The sequence below is a fragment of the Aedes albopictus genome, chromosome 1 (genome assembly GCF_035046485.1).
Source record: "Aedes albopictus strain Foshan chromosome 1, AalbF5, whole genome shotgun sequence".
Lineage (NCBI taxonomy): Eukaryota > Metazoa > Arthropoda > Insecta > Diptera > Culicidae > Aedes > Aedes albopictus.
Genome location: NC_085136.1, coordinates 198,611,889 through 198,634,294, shown reverse-complemented (window position 1 = coordinate 198,634,294; position 22,406 = coordinate 198,611,889). Strand labels below are relative to the sequence as shown.

At 37.7% G+C, this 22,406-nt stretch overlaps 1 protein-coding gene across 6 annotated transcripts in view; it reads left to right on the top strand.

Annotated features, from left to right (window-relative positions):
• LOC109423519 (protein pellino) overlaps positions 1 to 19,048 on the top strand; it is a 157,054-nt gene extending 138,006 nt beyond the window's left edge. For all 6 annotated transcript variants that reach the window (XM_062846098.1, XM_062846102.1, XM_062846099.1 and 3 more), the window contains 4 exons: positions 9,049 to 9,336; positions 9,403 to 9,556; positions 17,681 to 17,858; positions 17,925 to 19,048. In XM_062846098.1, the coding sequence (XP_062702082.1) occupies positions 9,049 to 9,336; positions 9,403 to 9,556; positions 17,681 to 17,858; positions 17,925 to 18,051 (747 nt within the window). In that variant the 3' untranslated portion in view covers positions 18,052 to 19,048. The remainder of the gene's footprint in view (positions 1 to 9,048; positions 9,337 to 9,402; positions 9,557 to 17,680; positions 17,859 to 17,924) is intronic.
• Positions 19,049 to 22,406: the final 3,358 nt, after the last annotated feature.

The following is a 22,406-nucleotide window of genomic DNA, read 5'->3' as shown; positions in this document are numbered from 1 at the left end:
AAAAAAAATCTGGTGGGATTAGAACCCACGACTCCGTATTGAGGGTTTCTTCGGCATAATTGTTTTGTTTTGTTATTTTGCAAATTTCTCAGGCAATTTTATCGTATTTTTTTTGTAATTTTCTATGACTTAATTGTATTTATATTTATTGCTTCCGAAAATTGCTGAACTGGAAATTCAGAAATCCTCAACTCGACTTGCTCAAAGAAAAACCTATGAAATTCACGAAAAAATTGCCGGAAAAGATGCCATTATAATTACCTTAGAACTTTCAAAGTAGTTACCAAAGAATTCATATAAGGATTAACAGAGGAATTCCTGAAGAAAATATTACGGATTTTTTTTTTTAATTGGCCGAATTCATTCTCAAAATAAATTGTCGAAATATATTCCACAAAAATTTCCACAAACATTATCGAAAAAAAAAATCAAAGAAATTCTGAAAAAAATTCGAAATCATCAAAGGAATTTCTTAAGAAAATTTAGAAATAATTCCAAAAGTAATTGCCGTAGAATCACCGTGACAGAATTTTTAAAGTACAGCCAAAGATTTTTTTTTCAAATGAATTCCCGAAGAAAAACTTTAAGAAATTTACCGAATCAATTTTCAAAAGAATTACCGAAGAAGTTCCCAAAGTACTAATCGAAGGTTCCAAAATTTCCGATGGAATTGCTGATGAAATTACCAAATAAATTTTTAATGCAAGCAACATCGGAATTGCCGAAGGTATTCCGAAATAATCTGCTGCCGGAGTTCCTTACATAAATAATGTATAAATCTAATTGTCTAAGAAATTGTCTAAAGAATTTTCATCAAAAGTATAGAAGCGATTTATAAAAGAATTTCCGAAAGAGTTTTTCGAAGGAATTGGCGAAGGAATATCGATAGCATAGATAATAATAGTCCAAAAAATCGACGAAAATAAAAAAAGTAGAATGACTTGCCGAAGACATTTATAAAAAAAAAATATGAGGATGTTCCCAGAGTCATTGTCGAATGAATTACCAAAGGCTTCACTTAAAGAATCCCCGAAATACTTTCTTTCCTCGCAATTCACCATCTCCTTCGGTCCTTAGATGTCCACTGTAACGGTAGTGCACCTGTGTCGATCTTGGAGCTACCTTCTTCTTCTTCTTCTTCTTCTTCTTCTTTATGGTTCTACGTCCCCAAATGGTGATATGTTCGGATCGATACTTTCTTAAGACACCGTAGGGCTATTCTTATGTCTACTTTATTGATAGATGGTCGGGACGCAAAAGATAGCTTCTCTAGTGCGCACCGTGCTTATATATATTTACAACCGGAAGTTCATTCTATTACAATGAATGGTGTTCATCTCTACATCATAATACAAATTCAAGATACTTGTACAATAGATATTCCAAGATTAGTTCATCTACAATGGGCTAAGCCTATATACTACAAATGGGACCTCTGGCCTGCCTCTCTTCAACTTCTGTTCTATTCTTAGAGCAGTTTTTAAGGGCTTTCTTTGCCTGCCATTATTGCATGAATTTGTATATTGTGAGGCAAGTACAATGATATGCTATGCCCAGGGAGTCGAGAAAAATTTTCCGACCGGATCGGGAATCGAACCCGCCGTCTCCGGATTGGCGATCCATAGCCTTAACCACTATCAGAGATTGATCAAAATTTCATGCTGTTGGTCGCGACACCTAGCGGTTGAAACCACACTTTCTACACGAAAAATTTCAACCGTGTTGACACGATAGAGCAAAGTATTTTGGAGGCAGGTATACCAACTCAAACATTGATTCGCACAAAAGATTGTGTTCAATTAGAATGTATTTCGGGGACACAGTCAACGTTGCTTATTCATTAAAATCGTAAAAAGGGTACGCGGTACAAAAATGCGAGAAATATGCGTATGGTAATTAAGAATAATGGGTAAACACCATTATTATGCTTTATAACAGCATCCAATTGCAAAAACATCGTTGGTACGTCTGCCATATTATTGCCATAGTGGTCGAAACAACAATTGATATGATCTCAATGAAACAAATTATCAAAAAATAAAAGAATCAATCATCGATATGACGTCATTTATTCATTAATTATGGTTATACCTGAAAGTAATCAACATACTTTGAGCCATGCAGTTGTTTTGACGTTTAGACACGATGGAAACGAAATGAGCAGAAACAAAATAAATCGGGTCGATTTTCGACGTCAAAAATTTATCACTTTTCGTGTGGTCGATTTGTTCTAAGATGCCCTTCTCTTCTCTGCCACTATGCTAACTGGAGACCCCATCTTGGTGCCATCGTCGGTCGCAATTTGACTATTGGAAGCTTTCAACATTCTCTTCTACTTGCCCAGCTACCATGCAGCTGGAAGGGCTGATCGTGTTTACATTCAACGATTTGGTCTTGTTGACGTTGATGGTAAGACCTGCCGCCAAGGAGTGCTCGGCAAGATTTTCGTTCTTGCTCTGTATGATCAGGGCGCCGTTGAGCTAGGAGAGCAACGTCGAAGTCATTTAGTGCTCCATGGTAATGGGCTGCCACAGCAACCTACGATTTGGCTCACGATCAGTCGCGCCTACCAAGATCTCATCGATTACTATGAGGAACAGTAGCGGTGCTTTTATACATCTTTGCCTCACTCCAGAAACGACCCGGATGGAATCGGACAAAACACAGTTGTGCCGTACTCTGCACGAAAATGCCCTGTACTGTGCTTCAATGAGGCCGATGATTTTCTCATGAACACCCTTGCGACTGAGGGCTCCCCACATGTTTTCGTGATTGAGACGATCGAAAGCTTTTTCGTAATTAATGAACAATAGGTAGAGAGATTCTTGTGATTCTTTGATCGTTGTTTCAAGATAATACGAAACGTGACGATATGATCCACCTAGGATCGTCCGGCACGGAATCCTACTTGCTGCCGCCGGATAGTTGCATCAATCTTTTGAGTACCGTAAACTGGGGTGTAGTTGATCAGTGGGGGTGAACTTGATCACTCAATTTACCCACGGATATCGACTTTCAAGGAAGTTATCATTCCATTTTAATGTTACGTCATTGAATTGCGAATGGTTAAAATATAATTGTTGATTTCTTGAAAGTCGATATCCGCGGGTAATTGAGTGATCAGGTTCACTCCACTGATCAGCTACACCCCAGATTACGGTACCTTTACTAAGACGCCTTGCATCCAGTCAGCCGTGAATGTCGTGGTTTCCCATATTTTGCAGATTTATTGATGCAGCAGTTGTGCAGATACTACGGGGTCAGCTTTGAGCATCTCAGCTGGTATGCGATCGACCCCCGGAGCACTGTTCGATTTCTATCTCCTGCACTGATGGAGCTGCGGTGTTGAAACGGGTAATACGTGGAACTCTTAGCGGATCATTCTGAGGTGTTGATGGCATGGCCGACACTTGGCAAAGGTTTCCAAAGTGCTCGAACCTCCGTTTCAATTGGTCAGCCGGGCCTTCGTCGGCTGAGAATCCGCCCACGCTTTTTTGTTCCATTTACATCAGCGTTTCAGGCTGTGACCATAGTGGATAAGGTGAGATGCGATCGGATGCGATAAGTTATGAGATAAGAAGAGGGATGTTTGATAGGCCATAGTTTTGATTCTGTTGCAATAGCAAAAACCGACCAGTTCAAAAAAAACTGGTGTAACTGTACAAAATTGAGATAATTGAATTAATTATTTGAGAAAAGAATGTATAACATGTAATCATATCCGCGTGAGCGATGTCTTTATGTATACACATATTTTACTTTCCGAACTGGGCTACCTGAGTGTTGATTTCAATTTAAATCAATATGAGACTGTTATACTGGTTTTCGGCATTGAAACATTATTTGAGTGTGCTGACCTCGGCAAAAAGAAACAAAAAATCGGCAAGTATGTATTATTTAAGGGTATATTTTTTTTTTATTACTAAATTTTCGACGATATCTACGAGAAAACATGTTTCTAAAAAGACTAAGTCTTATTTTGACAACTGTTGTGTGTTTATGTGTTGCTAGCGTTGTTATCAAAAGATAACCTTAATTAAAAGTTAAAGTTTTTCCTCAAGTGGAGCAACGCGAGTGTTTACGGATGAGAAGCGAAAATCGATTGTGACTAGGTACTGCTATGAAAAATTATTATCGCTAAGAAAATTAGCAAAAGTTGGAGTTGTTAGCGTTTTTTTCTGTCCAAAATGCTGTCAAACGATTCGGTATGCATAACACACTGATAGACTCACCCGGACGTGACAGAAAACCAGGTGCGTCCAAGTCAAATTTGGACAGCAAAATTTGCAAAATCTTCAAAAGAAAAAAGGAGGTATTCATCATAGATTGCGCAAAAAAGTGTGGAACGACTATTAGTATGGTTCAGCGCGCCAAGGAGCGTAGTTCCCTGAAGACTTACCCAAAACAGAAATGTCCAAAAAACAATCAAATTCTGGCGGATTATGTGAAAACTCGGGCTCGGAAACTGTACGACGATGTTTTGAGCAAAAATTACATCTGCATAATCATGGATGATGAAACGTATGTCATATTGGACAACAAGGCACTTCCAGGGGCACTGTTTTTCCCTGTGAAGCGTGGCACTGATGTTCCGAATTCGGAGAAATCGATTTTTTGCAAAAAAAAGTTGGGAAAATGTATTAGTTTGGCAAGCAATTTGTCGAAGTGGTCTGAAATCGTCACCTTTCTTCACCGTCCCAAGTATGAACGTCGAAATATACCGGAAGGAATGCCTCCAGAAACCAATTCTGCTACTCATCTGAAAGTACAAAGGTCCTACATTATTTTGATCGGATATGGCATCCTGCCACTATGCGCGTGACACCATTGACTGGTATGAAGAAAACAATGTCCAATTTGTGGAAAAGGCAATGAACCCTTCAAATTACCCGCAAATTAGGCACATTAAGAAGTATTTGGCTTTGATGAAAGGGAAACTACGGCAAAAGGATAGAGGAGCAGAGGACGTCATCAAATACAAGAAAACTTGGACCAACCCAAGCAAAACCATCGACGGAACGGTATTGTCCAAAACCTTATGAAGAACACCAAGAAGAAGGTGCGAGAGCTGGCAAGATCCACGAAAAATTAAATATAAAATGATACCATGGGCTTTTCTGATGGTCAATAAACAATGTAATTGAATTTAATTTACAAAACAAAAAAAATAGATACAGCAATTTTCAGGTTTGCTCATAATTAACGATACAGTCCTTATATTAGGGATCTAGTTTTGCCTGACAAAGAAAAAAGCAGAACTTTTCAATCAGAACCCTTTTAGCAATTAAGTTGAATACCATAAACTTACTAACTTGCACATGAATAACATGCACTGAACAAACGACCATATCAAACATTGATCACTTGATTCAAATCCCGAACAGAGAAAATAAAATGTTTTCTTATACACATACAATAACAAAATTGTGCTGTAAAAAACTTAAACGATATGATGGAATACTATTTTATATGCAATGAAATATGTTATTTTACATAGTGATCGATAGACAATATGATAAATTTTTATTACGTCCGGTCCATCAAAATGCATGTCATGTGAAAAAGCATTGAGTTATGTTTAAAAACAACAACATATTAACGCATTTTATATTACCTACAAGCATTCCCAACACATTAAATCCACATTGCTTTACATACACAACGAGCGCAATCATAAAATCCATACCCGACAAGCATTCTCTTGCGTTCTCTTGCGATCACATGCGTCGAAGCAGCTCCATCGCATCTCCGCACTCATCGCAACTCATCTACTATGTACCGTAAACCGGGGTCAAATTGATCAGCGCACAATGGTTTATTTTCCCATTTTCACGCTCTTAATTAATAGCTCGTAAGATTGAGGAAATAGAGCAATGGTGTCTTCGGTAAAGTTGACGGGAATGACCAGCGCCATCTTTTGACAGTTAGAGTTTTTGGATCAATCCCCCTAAAAGTGAGATACAAAATTATTTTTTTTAATTTGTTGAGATAGAGGGTTGACGTCTTCGGCAAAGTTGTAGCATTTTCGATTCCAAACAACTTTTCGGAAGACGTCAATGTTGTATTTTTTACACCAATGGAGATAGAGGCCTGTGTTTGAAAGTTAGCCCCAAAAACACGTTATTTAAGTCAAACATACATTTGTTGAATTTTTAGGCCCATACAATGTTCTGCAAAGTTGTATGTATCAATGAAATACGCAACTTTGCCGAAGACATCGAGGCTGTGGGAATTAAATGAGACGAGTTATAGATAAATTTATAATTTTTTTCGTCCACTTTTAGGGATAAATATCTTTCTTAGGGGCAAAAAGGTGCAGCTGAGGATACCCTTATCAGAAAGTACATCTAAAGAGCTCTCGAATAAGGGTTAGTTTGTCCGTCCACGATCGTCTACTGAGGAGATATGACCATAATAAAAAATGTCCATGTTACGATTTACCTGCATTTAAATCTACGTTGACAGTAAATTTCATGGCTACTATGATCAAATAATAGGCAGCCTTCTCTAAGCTTATTTGCGCAACAGTCCTGATTGTTTTAAATACCAAATTTGTTCTAAGAAATGTTTTCCACAGCCTTTTTGTATGATTTCTACTATTTAGTACAAATCTCATTCATTGAATAAAATATTAAGATTTATCCTTGGATTTATCGGGGTTTCATACGCTCTCACAGAGTAAAACAACTCACGAGTTCTTCTGTGAAGCAATTTGAAATTTTATATGAAGAAGGACAACACAATCAACTTTTATTAAGATAAGACGAAAGAGGGCTTAACTTATATTTCATCATAGTAGCCATGAAATTTACTGTCAACGTAGATTTAAATGCAGGTAAATCGTAACATGGACATTTTTTATTATGGTCATATCTCCTCAGTAGACGATCGTGGACGGACAAACTAACCCTTATTCGAAAGCTCTTTAGATGTACTTTCTGATAAGGGTATCCTCAGCTGCACCTTTTTGCCCCTAAGAAAGATATTTATCCCTAAAAGTGGACGAACAAAATCATAAATTTATCTATAACTCGTCTCATTTAATTCCCACAGCTTCGATGTCTTCGGCAAAGTTGCGTATTTTATTGATACATACAACTTTGCAGAACATTGTATGGGCCTAAAAATTCAACAAATGTATGTTTGACTTAAATAACGTGTTTTTGGGGCTAACTTTCAAACACAGGCCTCTATCTCCATTGGTGTAAAAAATACAACATTGACGTCTTCCGAAAAGTTGTTTGGAATCAAAAATGCTACAACTTTGCCGAAGACGTCAACCCTCTATCTCAACAAATTAAAAAAAATAATTTTGTATCTCACTTTTAGGGGGATTGATCCAAAAACTCTAACTGTCAAAAGATGGCGCTGGTCATTCCCGTCAACTTTGCCGAAGACACCATTGCTCTATTTCCTCAATCTTACGAGCTATTAATTAAGAGCGTGAAAATGGGAAAATAAACCATTGTGCAGCGGGGTGAAATTGATCACTCGGGTACTACATTGTATTTCCATACTAGGAACTCTTAAGCGTCGTAATGATCTTAAACTTTTAACGTCATCTGATTCGTAGATGTATAGAGATGAGTGTAGACTTTTAATTTTTTAGAAAAAAATTGGGTTTGCCTCATTTTTTAAGGAATTTGCAAAGTATTTCTCATTTAGCTGAAATCATTGCTACTAAACAATCAATTGCTAATAGGACTTTCCGTAAATTCTCTGTTTTAATATTTTTGTGGAGCCTTGATTGGGATGTTATGCAGCTAATCAGAACATGAAATTGTTATAAAAAGTTCATTTTATGAAGAAATAGTCATTTTTTGTAATAGATATAACTTATTTCAAATGAAATTGCCTACCTTTAGGCGTTTAAGGGGAAATTTCAAAATTTAATTTTGCATTTAAAGTATTAAATCCACTAGTTGTAAGATTTTAGACGCGTTATTCGGTTTTAGAAGACCAAAATTAATCGGCGAAGGACATTTTCCTTTCCAACCGATGCTTAATTGTATACTGATCAATTTCGCCCCAAAGTGGCATTTCCAATATTTTGATATTTAAAGTTATTTAACTTAAAGTTTAAATTTGTTGAACAAAATTCTGTCACATGGTTCCATGGAGATCCACTGGGTACTGATTTTACAGAAATTCTTTTGGCAATTTTTGAACAGGCACTGATGTTATCCGCAAAAGTTGTTTTAAAGTGATCAATTTGACCCCGGATTACGGTACGGTTCATGCGTTCTGCATATAGTTTCCACAGAGTGCGCTTCGACGCTTATCCGATCTCTTATCTCTTTGCATCGCACCTCAGCCACTATGTGCTCAACGTCACTTTCTTCTCGAGAGCCAAATAGCGCTGACCGGCTATAGCTTTGGCTCCTCGTGTTTTAGCTCGCTCAATCGCGGCATTGGCGTTCCTTTCGTTGCTCTATCTTCCTCCAGGTGTCATCTGTTATCCACTGCTTTTTCCGGGTGTGTAGCTCACCCAAATTATCCTCGCTCGTGGCGATGAAGGCGTTCTTTCTGAATCTTAGTTGATCTTCTACGCTTCAACCTTTCGGAATTTTTCGGATCTTTTTATCGTAGCGTCCAGTTGGCGTGCGCTGAACCGGAGTCCGATATTCTCCTTCTGTCGATGATTCCTGGGAAAGCGCAACCGCATCTCACCGATTAGGAGATGATGATCGGACGCCATGCCGGTGCTACGTTTGTTCCGCACATAATGTAGCTTTCTTCTCATAGTTCGAAGGATGCAGATGTAGTCGATTTGATTTTCCATGGTGCCATCACGAGAAACCCATGAGAAATCTTAGGCGCCATATGAAAAATTGAATTCTCCTACATGAAAAAAAGAAACGAAAACAAATCGTCAAAATTAACTTACGTTATAAAAGCTGTTCGAAACTATTATTTTAATTTTTAACGGTTATGGTCTGCTGGTTGGGAACAAATGAACCAAAAAGTCGCTGAAGTTTTTTTGCCATGAGTGCACGGCATATGATTATTACGATTAATTGCAAACAAATACTAATCTTCCTCTTTCAGGAAAAAGCAACCAAGTGGCAGGACAACGTTGAAATTGATGGCCTGACGACAAACGGTGTTCTGATCATGCATCCCAAGGGCCAGTTTTGTGGAGGATCAGCCGAGTGTGGACTATGGCGTGAAACGTCCGTTGGAGGCGATGTGTTTAGTCTAAGGGAATGCCGATCGGCGCAGCAGAAAGGCCAGCCAGTGTACGAGGAAACCAATGCCCTGCAGGATGGCACTTTGATTGACTTGTGCGGTGCAACTCTATTGTGGCGATCGGCGGAAGGACTGAGGCATTCTCCAGTAAGTGTCGATGCAATGTAATGTTTCCTGATACAAGTTTTAATTGAAATTCTTTTTGTTTTTTAGACAAAGAAAGACCTAGAAAAACTGGTAGATGAAATCAATGCAGGGCGTCCACAATGTCCAGTAGGCCTCAACACATTAGTAATTCCTAGAAAAGTGTCATTGGGAGAACACGTCAATCAGCCTTATGTGTATCTAAATTGTGGCCATGTGCAAGGTAAGTCATTGAGTCTCAGTTTTTGGCATAAATCCTTGTTCTAAGTATTAGACTAGACTTAGGATAGTAACGGATGACCTGTTCCGGTGGTATTCAATAGGGTAACCCCAATTAATTGTGGCAAGGTGGCTGAGGAATGAGTGATCGAGGTGATGAACAGATGCTCGATTGCTAACGGATCTTGTGGGCACATCTGGGAACAACTCACAGTAATTTGTTCCTTACCTCGTTAATGCAGAGCTTTAGTGTCGGGTCCTGAGTGACTGTACAAAATTTGAGCGTGGTCAATTAGGCCTACACTTTACGCATCGCAATTGAAATTTGTATGCGATTTATTATGGGAAAACTTTTTTTTTCGAGAAGTCTTGAAAAAAATCTTGATACAAATGACTCGAGAGAATCCTTGAGTAAAACCTGGAAAACATCTTCATAATATAGAAAAAAAAAACCTAAAAAATTTCTTGGCTTGTGGAGCGGGCCTGGTGCGAAGGGTCAAGTACGTGACTATCACGCCGAGGACCTGGGATCAAATCTGACTCCTGACCAAGGATGGAAGAAAATCACTTCTAGTGACAAATGATACAGGATACGAACAATCCAAGATTGAATTCATAATCAAAAACAATACATTCATTGGCATTTCTTAATACTAGAGCAACAAGAATGCACAAAAAGTCAATGATTTTCGGTATTTATCATTTCGACTTCATGATAACGTTCGCATCATGGCCACACATGCCTCGCGATTCAATTTTCGCGGAGCGTGGTTTGTTATAATGCTTGACGACAACGTTCTATCGTTGTTGCTATGATCGCGCGATGTGCTTCAACCGCGACACATTCGGGATCTTAACATGATCACTAGATTTCCATCCTTGGCATTTTCCTTATAAAAGAATAAAAGATCAGATGTCCTGAAAAACGTTGGCGGAGACCGCATGCTATCTGAGTCTTGTGACAAAAGTCGTCTTGTGAAAAAGTCAGATGGTCTGTGTGTGCTTAACATTTGACATACAAAGGAATAACATCAATAATAAAATCTCAATTTTTGACCAGAATTGCCAAGAGTATTTTATTTTCACATTCCGGTCTTCGACAAAGTTTTTCGACACATCCTTTTCAATTTGGTGAGATCTATCTAATTTTACTGTTCAAACATTTTACTGTTTAAACAATATACATACCCTGTAGAGGCCTGCTGTAGTACAGTGACGCAGCCAAGAGCACCATTGGGTACGTGGAACAGAATCGACGGAACGAATGCTTCGATGAACAGCGTGGAGAACGTAGGCACGGGAGACCACGGCAACGGAGGAAACGACGTCGCCAGTGCAGCGGAGGACGGAAATGAACCAACTCCCACGCTGAGGGAAGTTAAGGATGCCGTTCACCAGCTCAAAATCAACAAAGCAGCTGGTAAGGATGGTATCGCAACTCATCAAGATGGGCCCAGAAAAGTTGGCCATCTGTCTGCATCGGCTGGTAGTCAGGATCTGGGAAACCAAACAGCTACCGGAGGCATGGAATGAAGGGGTAACCTGCCTCATGCACAAGAAAGGCGACCATTTGTAATGTGAGAACTTCACTATTTTGAATGCTGCCTACAAAGTGCTATCCCAGATCATCTTCCGTCGTCTGTCACCTAAAACAAATGAGTTCGTGGGAAGTTATCGAGCCGGCTTCATCGACGGCCGGTCGACAACGGACCAGATCTTTATCGTACGGCATATCCTCCAAAAATGCCGCGAATACCAGGTCCCAACACATCACCTGTTTGTTCATCGACTTCAAAGCGGCATACGACAGTATCGACCGCGCAGAGCTATGAAGAATCATGGACGAAAATGGCTTTCCTGGGAAGCTGACTAGACTGATTAACCCATATCCGCCCAGCGTCCTATTTATAGGACAGATGCCCCGAACGCCCAGCGTCCTATAAATAGGACAGTCTTTTGGATGTGAATATCTCCAGAATTATGCAAAATTTTAGAATACTTTCTTCAGGGAAGATGTTCTCCACACCCATACCTTGCTCATAGTGGACAATATAGTATGTGACTGGTTCACTAGGTGGCGTAAACGATGCTGCAAAGAATGCACATTGTCACGATCTGTGAGCATCATTTCCAATGCGAAAAAAAAAAGTTATTTCCCTGGAATCTTGACAATGGTTAATAATTTACAGTTCATTTCTTCGGCAGAGTTATTAATCACACATTGCTTAGGATGTGGAGGTGGTAGAAAGGATATTTAAATTCAAGATGGCGGCTTAGGTTCCAAGATGGCGGTCAAAACTCCAGAATATATGCTTTTTAACGACAATGCCGCTTCGGATACTATGCAATATGGGTATCTATTGATCGGGCTTCACAAGTAGAACTCAAAAATGAATATCCGACGCCATTTTGAAATCAAAGATAGTGGACCATATCCAATATGGCGGCCATGAAATAGCAGTTTGATCTATAATACCATGCAATATGGGTATCTATCGATCGGGCTTGATGAGTAGAAGTCAAAAATCGATATTTTACGCCATTTTGAAATCCAAGATGGCGGACCATATCCAAGATGGCGGCCACGGAATGGTAGTTTGATCTATAATACCATGCAATATGGGTATCGATCGATCGATCGGGTTTCATGAGTAGAAGTCAAAAATCGAAATTTGACCCTATTTCGAAAACCAAGATGGGTATCTATCGATCGAGCTTCTTCAGTAAAAGTCCAAATCGATATTTGACCCTATTTCGAAATCAAAGATGGCGGACCATATCCAAGATGGCGCCCATGGAATGGTAGTTTGAGCTATGATACCATGCAATATGGGTATCTATCGATCGGGCATGATGAGTAGAAGTAAAAATCGATATTTTACGCCATTTTGAAATACAAGATGGCGAACCATATCCAAGATGGCGGCCACGTAATGGTAGTTTGAGCTATGATACTATGCAATATGGGTATCTATCGATCGGGCTTCATGAGTAGAAGTCAAAAAACGATATTTGACTCTGTTTAGAAATCCAAGATGGCGGACCATATCCAAGATGGCGGCCACAGAATGAGAGTTTGAGCTATGAAACCATGCAATGTGGCTATCTATCGATCGGGCTTCATGAGTAGAACTCAAAAATGAATATCCGACGCCATTTCGAAACCCAAGATGGCGGACCATACCCACGTTAGTGAGGAATGGTGGTTTGGGCTATAATACCATACAATATGCGTATCTAAAGGGTAGATGGTAGCGGGTAGGATAAAAGGTGGAGCAGACGGTCGGGTAGAGGGTTTGAGTGAATGATAGAGTAGAGAGAGTGGAGTACAAGATTAGGGTAGAGAATACGGTAGACGGTAGGGAGAAGGGTAGAATAGAGAGTAGGTTTGAGGGTTGGAAAAATGTTAGGGTAGATGGTACAATTAAGCACAATATAGACTAGAGGGTACGGTAAAGGATATGGCAGTGGTTATAGTAGAGGATAGTTTAGAGGGTAGGGCAGATGGTAGGGTTGAAGGTTATGATAGAGCGTAGGATAGAGGGTTGGAATAGAGGGCAAAGAAGACAGTTAGGTAGAGGCTAGAGAATAGGGTAAAGAATTGAGATGAGATTAGAAGAGCTGAGGATCTTTTTTGAGATTCTTTCCAGGATTTCTTCAGGCATTCTTTTCGAGAATCTTCTCAGGTTTATTCCCGAGATTCCTTTAGATATTGCTTCCGAGATTGCTGTATGGATTGCTCCGGAGTTCTCTTCAGGGGTTTTTGCAGGCGTTATTTTTGAAAATCCGGTTAGTTATTCTTTTCTGCATTCTTTCAGGGATTTGTGCTGGAATTCTTTCAAAGATTCCTTCCATGATTCCTGCTGTTAACCCTTAAGGGATCCCTCCCAAAAAAATGAAAAAATATATGTTTCTTCCGAGATTGTTTTCAGGCAACCCTAGTTCATAGAGACATCTTCTATGGTTCTTGCAGGAATGTCTGCTCAGCTTCTATCCGGCATTCCTGTCATGATCTCTCTGAGGAATACATCAGGTATTCTTTACGGGATTCCTTCAGGATTAACTTTAGGGATTTCGGCCAAAACTGCTTTAGAAAATCCTGAAAGAATTCTTTCAGAAAATTTTCCTAGCATTCTTTCACGGATTTCTTCTGGAATTACTTCACAGATTCATTTTAGTATACTTTCAAAGTGTTCTGTCGAAACATATTCAGAGAATCCTAATGGAATTGCTCCTATGAGCCGGGATCCTCGCTCGGGATTTATTCAGCAATTCCTCCCGGGATTTTTGAGTATATCTGGTTGAAATTTTATATCAAAACATGGAATGATGATGAACCTGGGCGTGTTAATAGAATACCTGTAAATACGAGATATCGAAGACGACCATATAGTTGAGGTCGATATACGTATCTGTCAAAGGAGACAAATCAAATGGAACATTACTTAACACGATTTTCTTTTTTAAATATAAAAAAAACTTCTGAAAAGTATGGTGAGTAAGTAAATAGAGTTTATGGCGTGCTGAAGGAACAACTCAATTAGTTTATTAGAAATAATTATCTGTGTAAAATCTAACTTCTAAAGTATTTTAACGTTTGCTTATGTCACACATAGTGAGCTCTCTTTATTTGATTTTGTTAAAAAAATGAGAAATTTTGAACACTGCAGTCGAAACTACATGAAATTATAAGAATCGTGCATTGCATACTTTCAGGCGTTTATCGGGTTATATTTCTGCCCCAATTTATAAGTCCTTTTTCTATTCTTTTTGAGTGCTTATCATCTCTCTCACTTGTTTAGAGCTGCATTTTATCTATACGGATCAGAATATAACGATAGCGTAGAAGTTGTGCTGAAGTAGAACTCAAGAAAATTATCAGATATTGAGGATCTACAATGATAATTTTTTTTTCTCGGAACTACACCATAGACTTCAATTTTTTCATCAAATCATGCTTATTTTATTGGAACTTGACCTTAGATAACAAATTTATTTGAAGATTTAAATTGTGAGACACCTTGGGCGTTAACGGGTTGAAGCAATGATGGACGGTGTGCAGAACTGCGTACGGATTCCGTTCATTCGAATCTCGACGAGAACTGCGACAAGGTGATGGATTCTCATGCCTACTCTTCAACATCGCTCTGGAAGGTGTGATGCGACGAGCCGGGCTCAACAGTCGGGGAACGATTTTCACAAAATCCGGACAATTTGTGTGTTTTGCGGACGACATGGACATTATTGCAAGAACATTTGGAACGGTGGCAGAGCTGTACACCCGCCTGAAACGCGAAGCAGCAAAGTTAACCTAAAAGATACAATATTTTCTTAAAAAAAAAAAAACTTACGGCAGTGTCGCTGGAAATTGGGCCGACCAACTTCTAAGATGAGAGCGGCAATATAACTTATTTTCTATTATTTTTCAACGGCTTCCTACCGAACTTAGCCAAAAAATCTAGGAAAAAAAGTTATTAGGTAAATTAACGCTTTATGTCATCGACCAAAAGATTCTTTCGTTGTTAGAGCTTCCTCCAAGCTCTGACTGGGTATAACGGTAGCTGCAGGCGCTAGTGGTTGAAACACACTCTTGACTAGTCCTTCAGCTACAACTCGGTGAACCACTTTGGTTGGGTTCCTTCCACTCCACTGGTTGGACTGTGGGATTCGGATTTAGTAAGGAAAATTCACCTTCACACTTACTTAACACTTCGATCTTTATTACGCGAATTCAAAATAACAACTAACTAGCTTGCGCGGTGGTTACTCTCACTGCAATGCGAGCAGCCGCGTTGCACAGTGGCCGGAAGCCGGACAAAACCTCAAAAATCGACTTCAATATTTTATTTTTCTAATATTTTTCTTCCATTATAGATACTTCAACTAAGAAAACCCCAAATTTTCAAGTCATTTGGTCGAAAATTGAGTCTTGTAGATTTTTTCAAAGTTGAAGTTTATGTGCTGCAATATTAGTATTTATTGTCTTTATTTTGTGAGCTTCCTTTATGAGTTCGTTGTAAAAGATAGGAAGACTTGAATAATGTGGCAATATTTTTTGTGTTTTTGGGTATGAATAACCATTACATTTCAGGGATTGTTTGGAATTCAGTCACAAAATTATTATGTTTTTACAATATGCAAACATATTGACTTTTTTGAAATTTTAGAGAAAAACTTCCTATTAAAGAGATCCAGTACTTGTTTAGGAAACATCAGAAAACGACGCCGTATCCCGGATCTGACATGCAATTTTGTCTAGTTTTTGGCTATATACACTGTGGTGCATAATTGATCGGACAAACACCGATTTTCATACAAAATGGCCAAACTTGAGATGCTGTAACTATGGTTTGCTTTGATGGATTGAGCTCAATTTTTGACACGGAACTACAAATATGCTGAATTTTGTGTATACAAAGTATAAAATGTTTTCGTTCACAGGTCTGGGTGTGGCAAGGCGTTGAAAATATTGCAAAAGTGATCGGACAGCGGTACCCCTTTGATTTACACGCGTGCCGCTGTCCGATCACTTTTGCAATTTTTTCAACGCCTTGCCACGCCCAGACCTGTGAACGAAAACATTTTATACTTTGTATACACAAAATTCAGCATATTTGTAGTTCCGTGTCAAAAATTGAGCTCAATCCAACAAAGCAAACCATAGTTACAGCATCTTAAACTTGGCCATTTTGTATGAAAATCGGCATTTGTCCGATCAATTATGCACCACAGTGTAGGTCACTGTTTGCGCATTTTTGCGCTAAGCGCGAAAAAAAAAAAATTTTTTTTTTCTGTCATGTCACAATGGAGCCGCATGGTTGTGGAGGAAGTGATATTGTTTGAAGTTTAAATTTTATCTTAACATAGTTCAAATTGACTTCAGAATACTAACAATTTATTGTATTTTTTTTTCTTGTAAGAGACTTTCACCAAGTCAGAGGGTCATAGGGGGAGGGGGGTTTGTCTGATAATGTAATTACCACAGCTTAATTTTTTTTTCATTTTTTTTTAAATATTATTTTATTTTTTGACAGAAAAAAAACACAAGCAGGTAGGTGCTCCAGTTAAAAACAGTAAGCTGGAGAGGATGACTATGTATGCATAAGCATTTATTTACTTAGACACTACCTACATGTTGCTTCACCAGATACAACTAACTCTTTTAACCTTCAAAATAAAAGAAAGATAAAAACAACCGTGAAAACCATGTAAAAACAACTACAAACCATTGCTCATTAATTTTTTTAACTGGTCGTTTCGTCGATTCATCTTAATCGTTAGAATTGCTCAACAACCTTGGAATCAATCTCTTCACGAACAATATCACGAACTTTCATTATATAGTGACACAAATTCGTCGACATCTACGCGTTTCTCTTCTACACGCACGTCGCTACAGTTCAAAGCAACAATCATCTATAAAATATAAAAGAAATTTACTGAACGGCGTAGAACGCTACGTTAAATTTTTTTTTTGCGTAAACGTCGCGATCACCAAGGCAATCTTTGGATATTTTAATCGCAATTTAATGAAACGAACATTTTACGCTCTTTAGTGAAACCCCTTATATTGGTTTTTTAAACTTGAAATTTTATTGTATGTTATTCATGCGGTTTCGTTAAACACATTTCTACTGAACAACACACAGAGTGATAAAGATTTTGAAAATATTTGCTGGAGCTCTAATGTTCATCAATATGATTCCCAATCTCTGATGATCGTTTATCAAAAACTCCCTTCAATATTGCGAATATGAATTGCCAATTCTTTATAGATATGGTTGTTTTGGTTGCTTCGACAAGTGATAGCAGAGATCGATGTACCTTGCAACCCAAACTCGGAAGAGCATATGTGAAGTTGTTGAAACGAGATTGATAAAAAGCAGTTCAAATTTTACGCAGTTCACTATATTAGACTATCTGATCCCATAACGATTGAATTAACACACCTCCATGTATCAACCTTAACCAATAAGTGATGTTCTGTTGTGCACATGGATGTCAAAGCATTTTCAACAGTGTAATTTCCCACATGGCTTGGTCAGCCAAAGCAAAATCAAGAAATTGACAAACATGTATGGTTCAATATGTAGTAATTACCATTCATTTATTTCAAACCATTTTTCAGGTCAACACGGTTGGGGACAGGATAAAGCATCTAATGCCCGTCGATGTCCTATGTGCTTGGAACTTGGTCCTGTTGTGACACTGTGTATGGGAGTAGAAAACGCATTCTATGTAGACTCCGGACCACCAACCTATTGCTTTAATCCATGTGGTCATATGGCAACCGAGAAAACTGTCAAGTACGATCTGCCATTTCTCTATTTCCTTTTTGTTCAAGTACTAACGGTTAATTGATCTTGTTTCAGATATTGGGCTAACGTGGACATACCTCATGGCACAAATGGCTTCCAAGCGGTATGTCCATTCTGCGCCACGCCTCTGCAAGGATCTCCGGGCTACATAAAACTTATTTTCCAAGATAACCTAGACTAACTTGCGTTCCAAATATTTCTCGACAACTAAATCCCCATCCCTCCCCCGCACGTCAGAAGTAATGCCTCTTTCCCAGAACAAAAAAAAAATCACTCCCACACTAAGTCGAATGATATACAAAACGATCAACTGATTCGCATATAGTTTATGATAATGTAATTGTTAGTATATTTTTAATCGAATTATTTTTAAATTAATTATGAAAAAAAAAACAAAACAAATCGAGTAAACCGTATAATTTTGAATCATTGTCTCCATTGAAACACTGTGTAAAAGCATGCAAGAGGTGAGATTGCGATGGATTTAGACACAATAATCACGCTTGCGCTAAGTTACTATGTACAATGACTGCAGCAAACGTGAGAAATGCGTATTTGCTATCACCATCGGTCATACAAGTGATTTGTTATCAGATACAAGCGAAGGCAGAGAAAATTAAAGTGCGGTCTTGTAGCTGAGTTTGTTGTTCACAATTGTTCTAGGAGCTAAACACACAAAGATAAAATCGCAACAACAACAGAAAAAAAAAATCAGGAGTGTCATATTCTCCTTTCGCTATGAATTAACTTTGGAAAATCGGAAGTTTCTCGCAGATCAGCAACATAACAGTAATGCCTTTAGATAAAAAAAGAAAACAAACGTTGATCGTTTGTTGGCGAAACAAAAAAATAACATGATTTGATTAACTGTGGGTCGCACTTTACTCGAGCAGAACGATTGGTGATCAAAGCTTTCTTGTTTGAAATAGTGAAAGTAATGTGCATTTTTTTGTAACGTTGAATGACTTGTTTTTAAGTAGTTTCTGACGTTTGGCCAAGTACTGTTTAGGTAATGTTTTCGTTCGATTTCATGTATTTCCAAAACCAGGAACGATTTTGAGTAGAGTGTAGGAAAGAAGACTATGTTTAAACGCGCATCTTATTTAAATCAATATTGTGTATAAAGTATATTAAGTATAAAAAGTCTTAGCAAAAAAGCGTGTGTGTGATGTAAGGAATACTATGTTGTTTTTTATTTGTCTAACAATGTATCCGAATACCAGCTCATGCTGCCAATTTGTTAGAGGCTGTTCATCAGTTAGAGTTTGTGGGAGGATGGAAATCTGATATATCGGTTGCGCCTTGCAACACATTTTAGTTGTTATAAAACATTTGAGGGGGGGGGGGGGTGCAGATGCAAACAGGTCGTGCATGTGTCCATTTTGTCGATTTTGAGCTGAGCATATCCTAAAATTCTGTAGATTACACGCTGTTTGGAAATTTTTTTAAATATTTTTTTCGAAAATAGAAAAATTACAATGAATCGGTTAAAATTTGATCAACCTTGAAACTCATTTGTATGGGATGATACATCGGTGAAAAACTTTAAACCTCATTTATCGAAAAATGGGGTTTTGTCACTTAGGGGTAGGCGGGGCATAATGAGCAGCCTAAGCATTTTGCCACCAAATCCAGTAAATTAAATGCAACCAATGTGTAATTTTAACGTTCAATCCTCATTTGAACCTTAACTGACAAAAGCTAATCGTTGAAATTCCGGATAAAGTTATAAATGAGGCTTTCCACGGACCAGCACGAATCCATTTTAATCGATGTTTCTTAATCTACTTGATATTTTTGTATACTATTCCATTTTATGTGAGAAACCATTTTTTCATATCAAAAGTTCATATTTTGTCTCGACTTACTTTCAATTAGGGCCTATGAAAAAATGGAACACAAGCAAATAAAAAATTATAACACACAAACGGCTTGTTCGATCGGAAAGATGTCTTCAGCAAAGTTGTAGAATAATATATTGCGGCTCTCAGAAAAATACACATTGAAAAATTTATTTAGTTTTTCTTATGAAAAAAACTGAATTTTGTTACTAAAAATCAAATATCTCAAAAAGCTTTTTTTTACCTTCGTGTTTTTTTGTGAGAATAAAGTTCATTATGTTAGCTAGGGTAAAAAATATAATTTGGACAACACTGCGATGTATGTCTTGTTCCGGAGAGCTAATAAAAGTTGATACTTCTGAATATCAATTATTGGACCAAACAGCCCCTATTCTGATGACTTACGTTGAAAATACGCTTAACAATTAAAAATTTACTTCAAAATTATCGAAAATGTAAAATGTTTCACTAAAACCCCTCGTAAACACAGGTATGCAAGACGACATACACTTCATAGTCACATACAATATTCACCTCAAAATCGTTGAATTAATAATTGTAAGAAACTTAAAAGCCTTATTGCAATGAAAACGAATCAATAAAGAAGCATTGTGCAGCCAATCTCTTAACATTCATCTAGACCGCCTAAAATAGGTGGTGTCCAAAATACCGTCGTTGGGGGTGAGAATGGGTCAAAAAAGGATACTCAAAGATTGTTTGTTAAATAACAAATAAAATTGAAGTCGGAATATCTTTTTATTTGGTATGTATACTCTTCTATGTGGTAATGATAGTTTAGCAAGAAAGTATCACGTTATATGAATTGCTTAGTAAACTGCAAATGATTGAAAATTGACCCAATCTCACCCCTTAGAGGGGGTGAGAATGGGTCAAAGTATTCGAGATCACCTATCTAAGAATATAAATTAATTTTATTGATCATATCTAGTAAACCTTCTTTAAACATAATGTTATCATGACAAATTAAAGCTTAGGTAATTTTAAAAGATGATTAATCCACCTAAAAAGGCTAATACAACCGAAAAAATGGTTGAAATTTGAAAAAATAACGTTTGTATACTGTATCACCATTTTTAGCCATCATAATCATCCTCATTAAGAGGTTCAACCTCCATGAGAGGAGGGGAGATTACAATGAGGGAGGGGCGCATAGAAAGATTGATTGTAAAACAAAAAACATGATAGTTTTAGTATACTGCATAAGAAATGTTTAACCAAACCCTCCGTTATAAACTCTTATGTACATGATCATTGGCCTCTATATTGGTAAAGCAAATCACTCCATCTCAAGATAGAGGGTCGTTCAAATATTATGTTAAGTCTATTTTGTGAGCTTACAATATTGCAGCACACTAAAGATTAGCTGATGATTAGAGGAGCTTTCCAAACGCATGGATGTATTGTTATAAATAATTTTAGGCACTAAACGTATTAACACACTCTTTTGACACTTCTCGACATATTTTTGAAAGAAAGCGTGCTTTTATGAAGATACGGTGAACATGGCACCACTCTAACGTCAAATGGGGACTGGATAACAAGTTGAATTTTTAGTTAAGGTTATATGCACTCGATAACTTGCTTGACCCAATCTCACCCCCATTATTAATATTTAGACATAGGGTCGAAAATATTGAGTTTTTAAATAAAAAGAGCAATGACAGCCCGCTTTTTTCATTACATCAACCAGGTAATACCTACAGCTAACCACTTATAAGAAAATTTATGGTTAGGTACTTGTGTTAAACATTACGAAGGAGAAATTTTTTCAGAGTGATTTACTAGTAGTCTCATCATATAAGTTTAGCCACAAATTTGACAAAAAACGATTATTGCAAAACATCTTATTCTGCATCATGACGTGTAAAAACATTTCCTCTTTGAAATAATATAAAGTTTTCAATATAAATTAGCGATAGTTGATGAGCTATTTCAAATTTTATGTTTCTCTGTTTTGACCCAATCTCACCCCCCAGACCCATTGTCACCCCCATCGACGGTACATTACAAGTTTTCTACTGTAAATATATTTTGGTCATCTGACGAACTATTTGGGGATGCTGTGCGATTGCATACCTGGAGGCGTATTATGTGGTTCTGGCGATATTTCCTCGATTTTAACAAAAACTGTAATAGTTGCCTGTTAAGCGGAGAAATTTGATTATTTACAAGAAAATATTTGCTAATTTAACCTACTTTCATGATAAAGCAGTAGTCATGACTAAACATGGAGATAATTGGCCTGTCCAAATTATATATACCTGAGGGTGTCCAAAACATATATTCGGTGTCCAAAACGCAATTCTAACAAGCATTTGGAAATTGTGGTTTTCTCAGATTAAAATGCGTTCGTTAAGCTTTTTATCACCAGGAACGCAAAGTACAATCATATTATAAGCGTAATAGTAACTTTGCGAAATAATCAATTTCTTTCTAAGGAAGTCAGGGGACGATTTTTCTAACGTTGTCCTCAGCCTGTCCAAAATACATGAATTACCCTATCATCTCTAAAATTTTTATAGTGGTAAAAAAATGTACAAAAAAGTTATGGCACTTTGATCATTTTTGGTTGCGTATTTTTTTAGAGTGCATGACGAATTGATGATGATGATGATTGTGTACCCACCATTAGCGCAAGGATTACCTGCTTGATGGTTTGTTGTAGCAGGGTAAG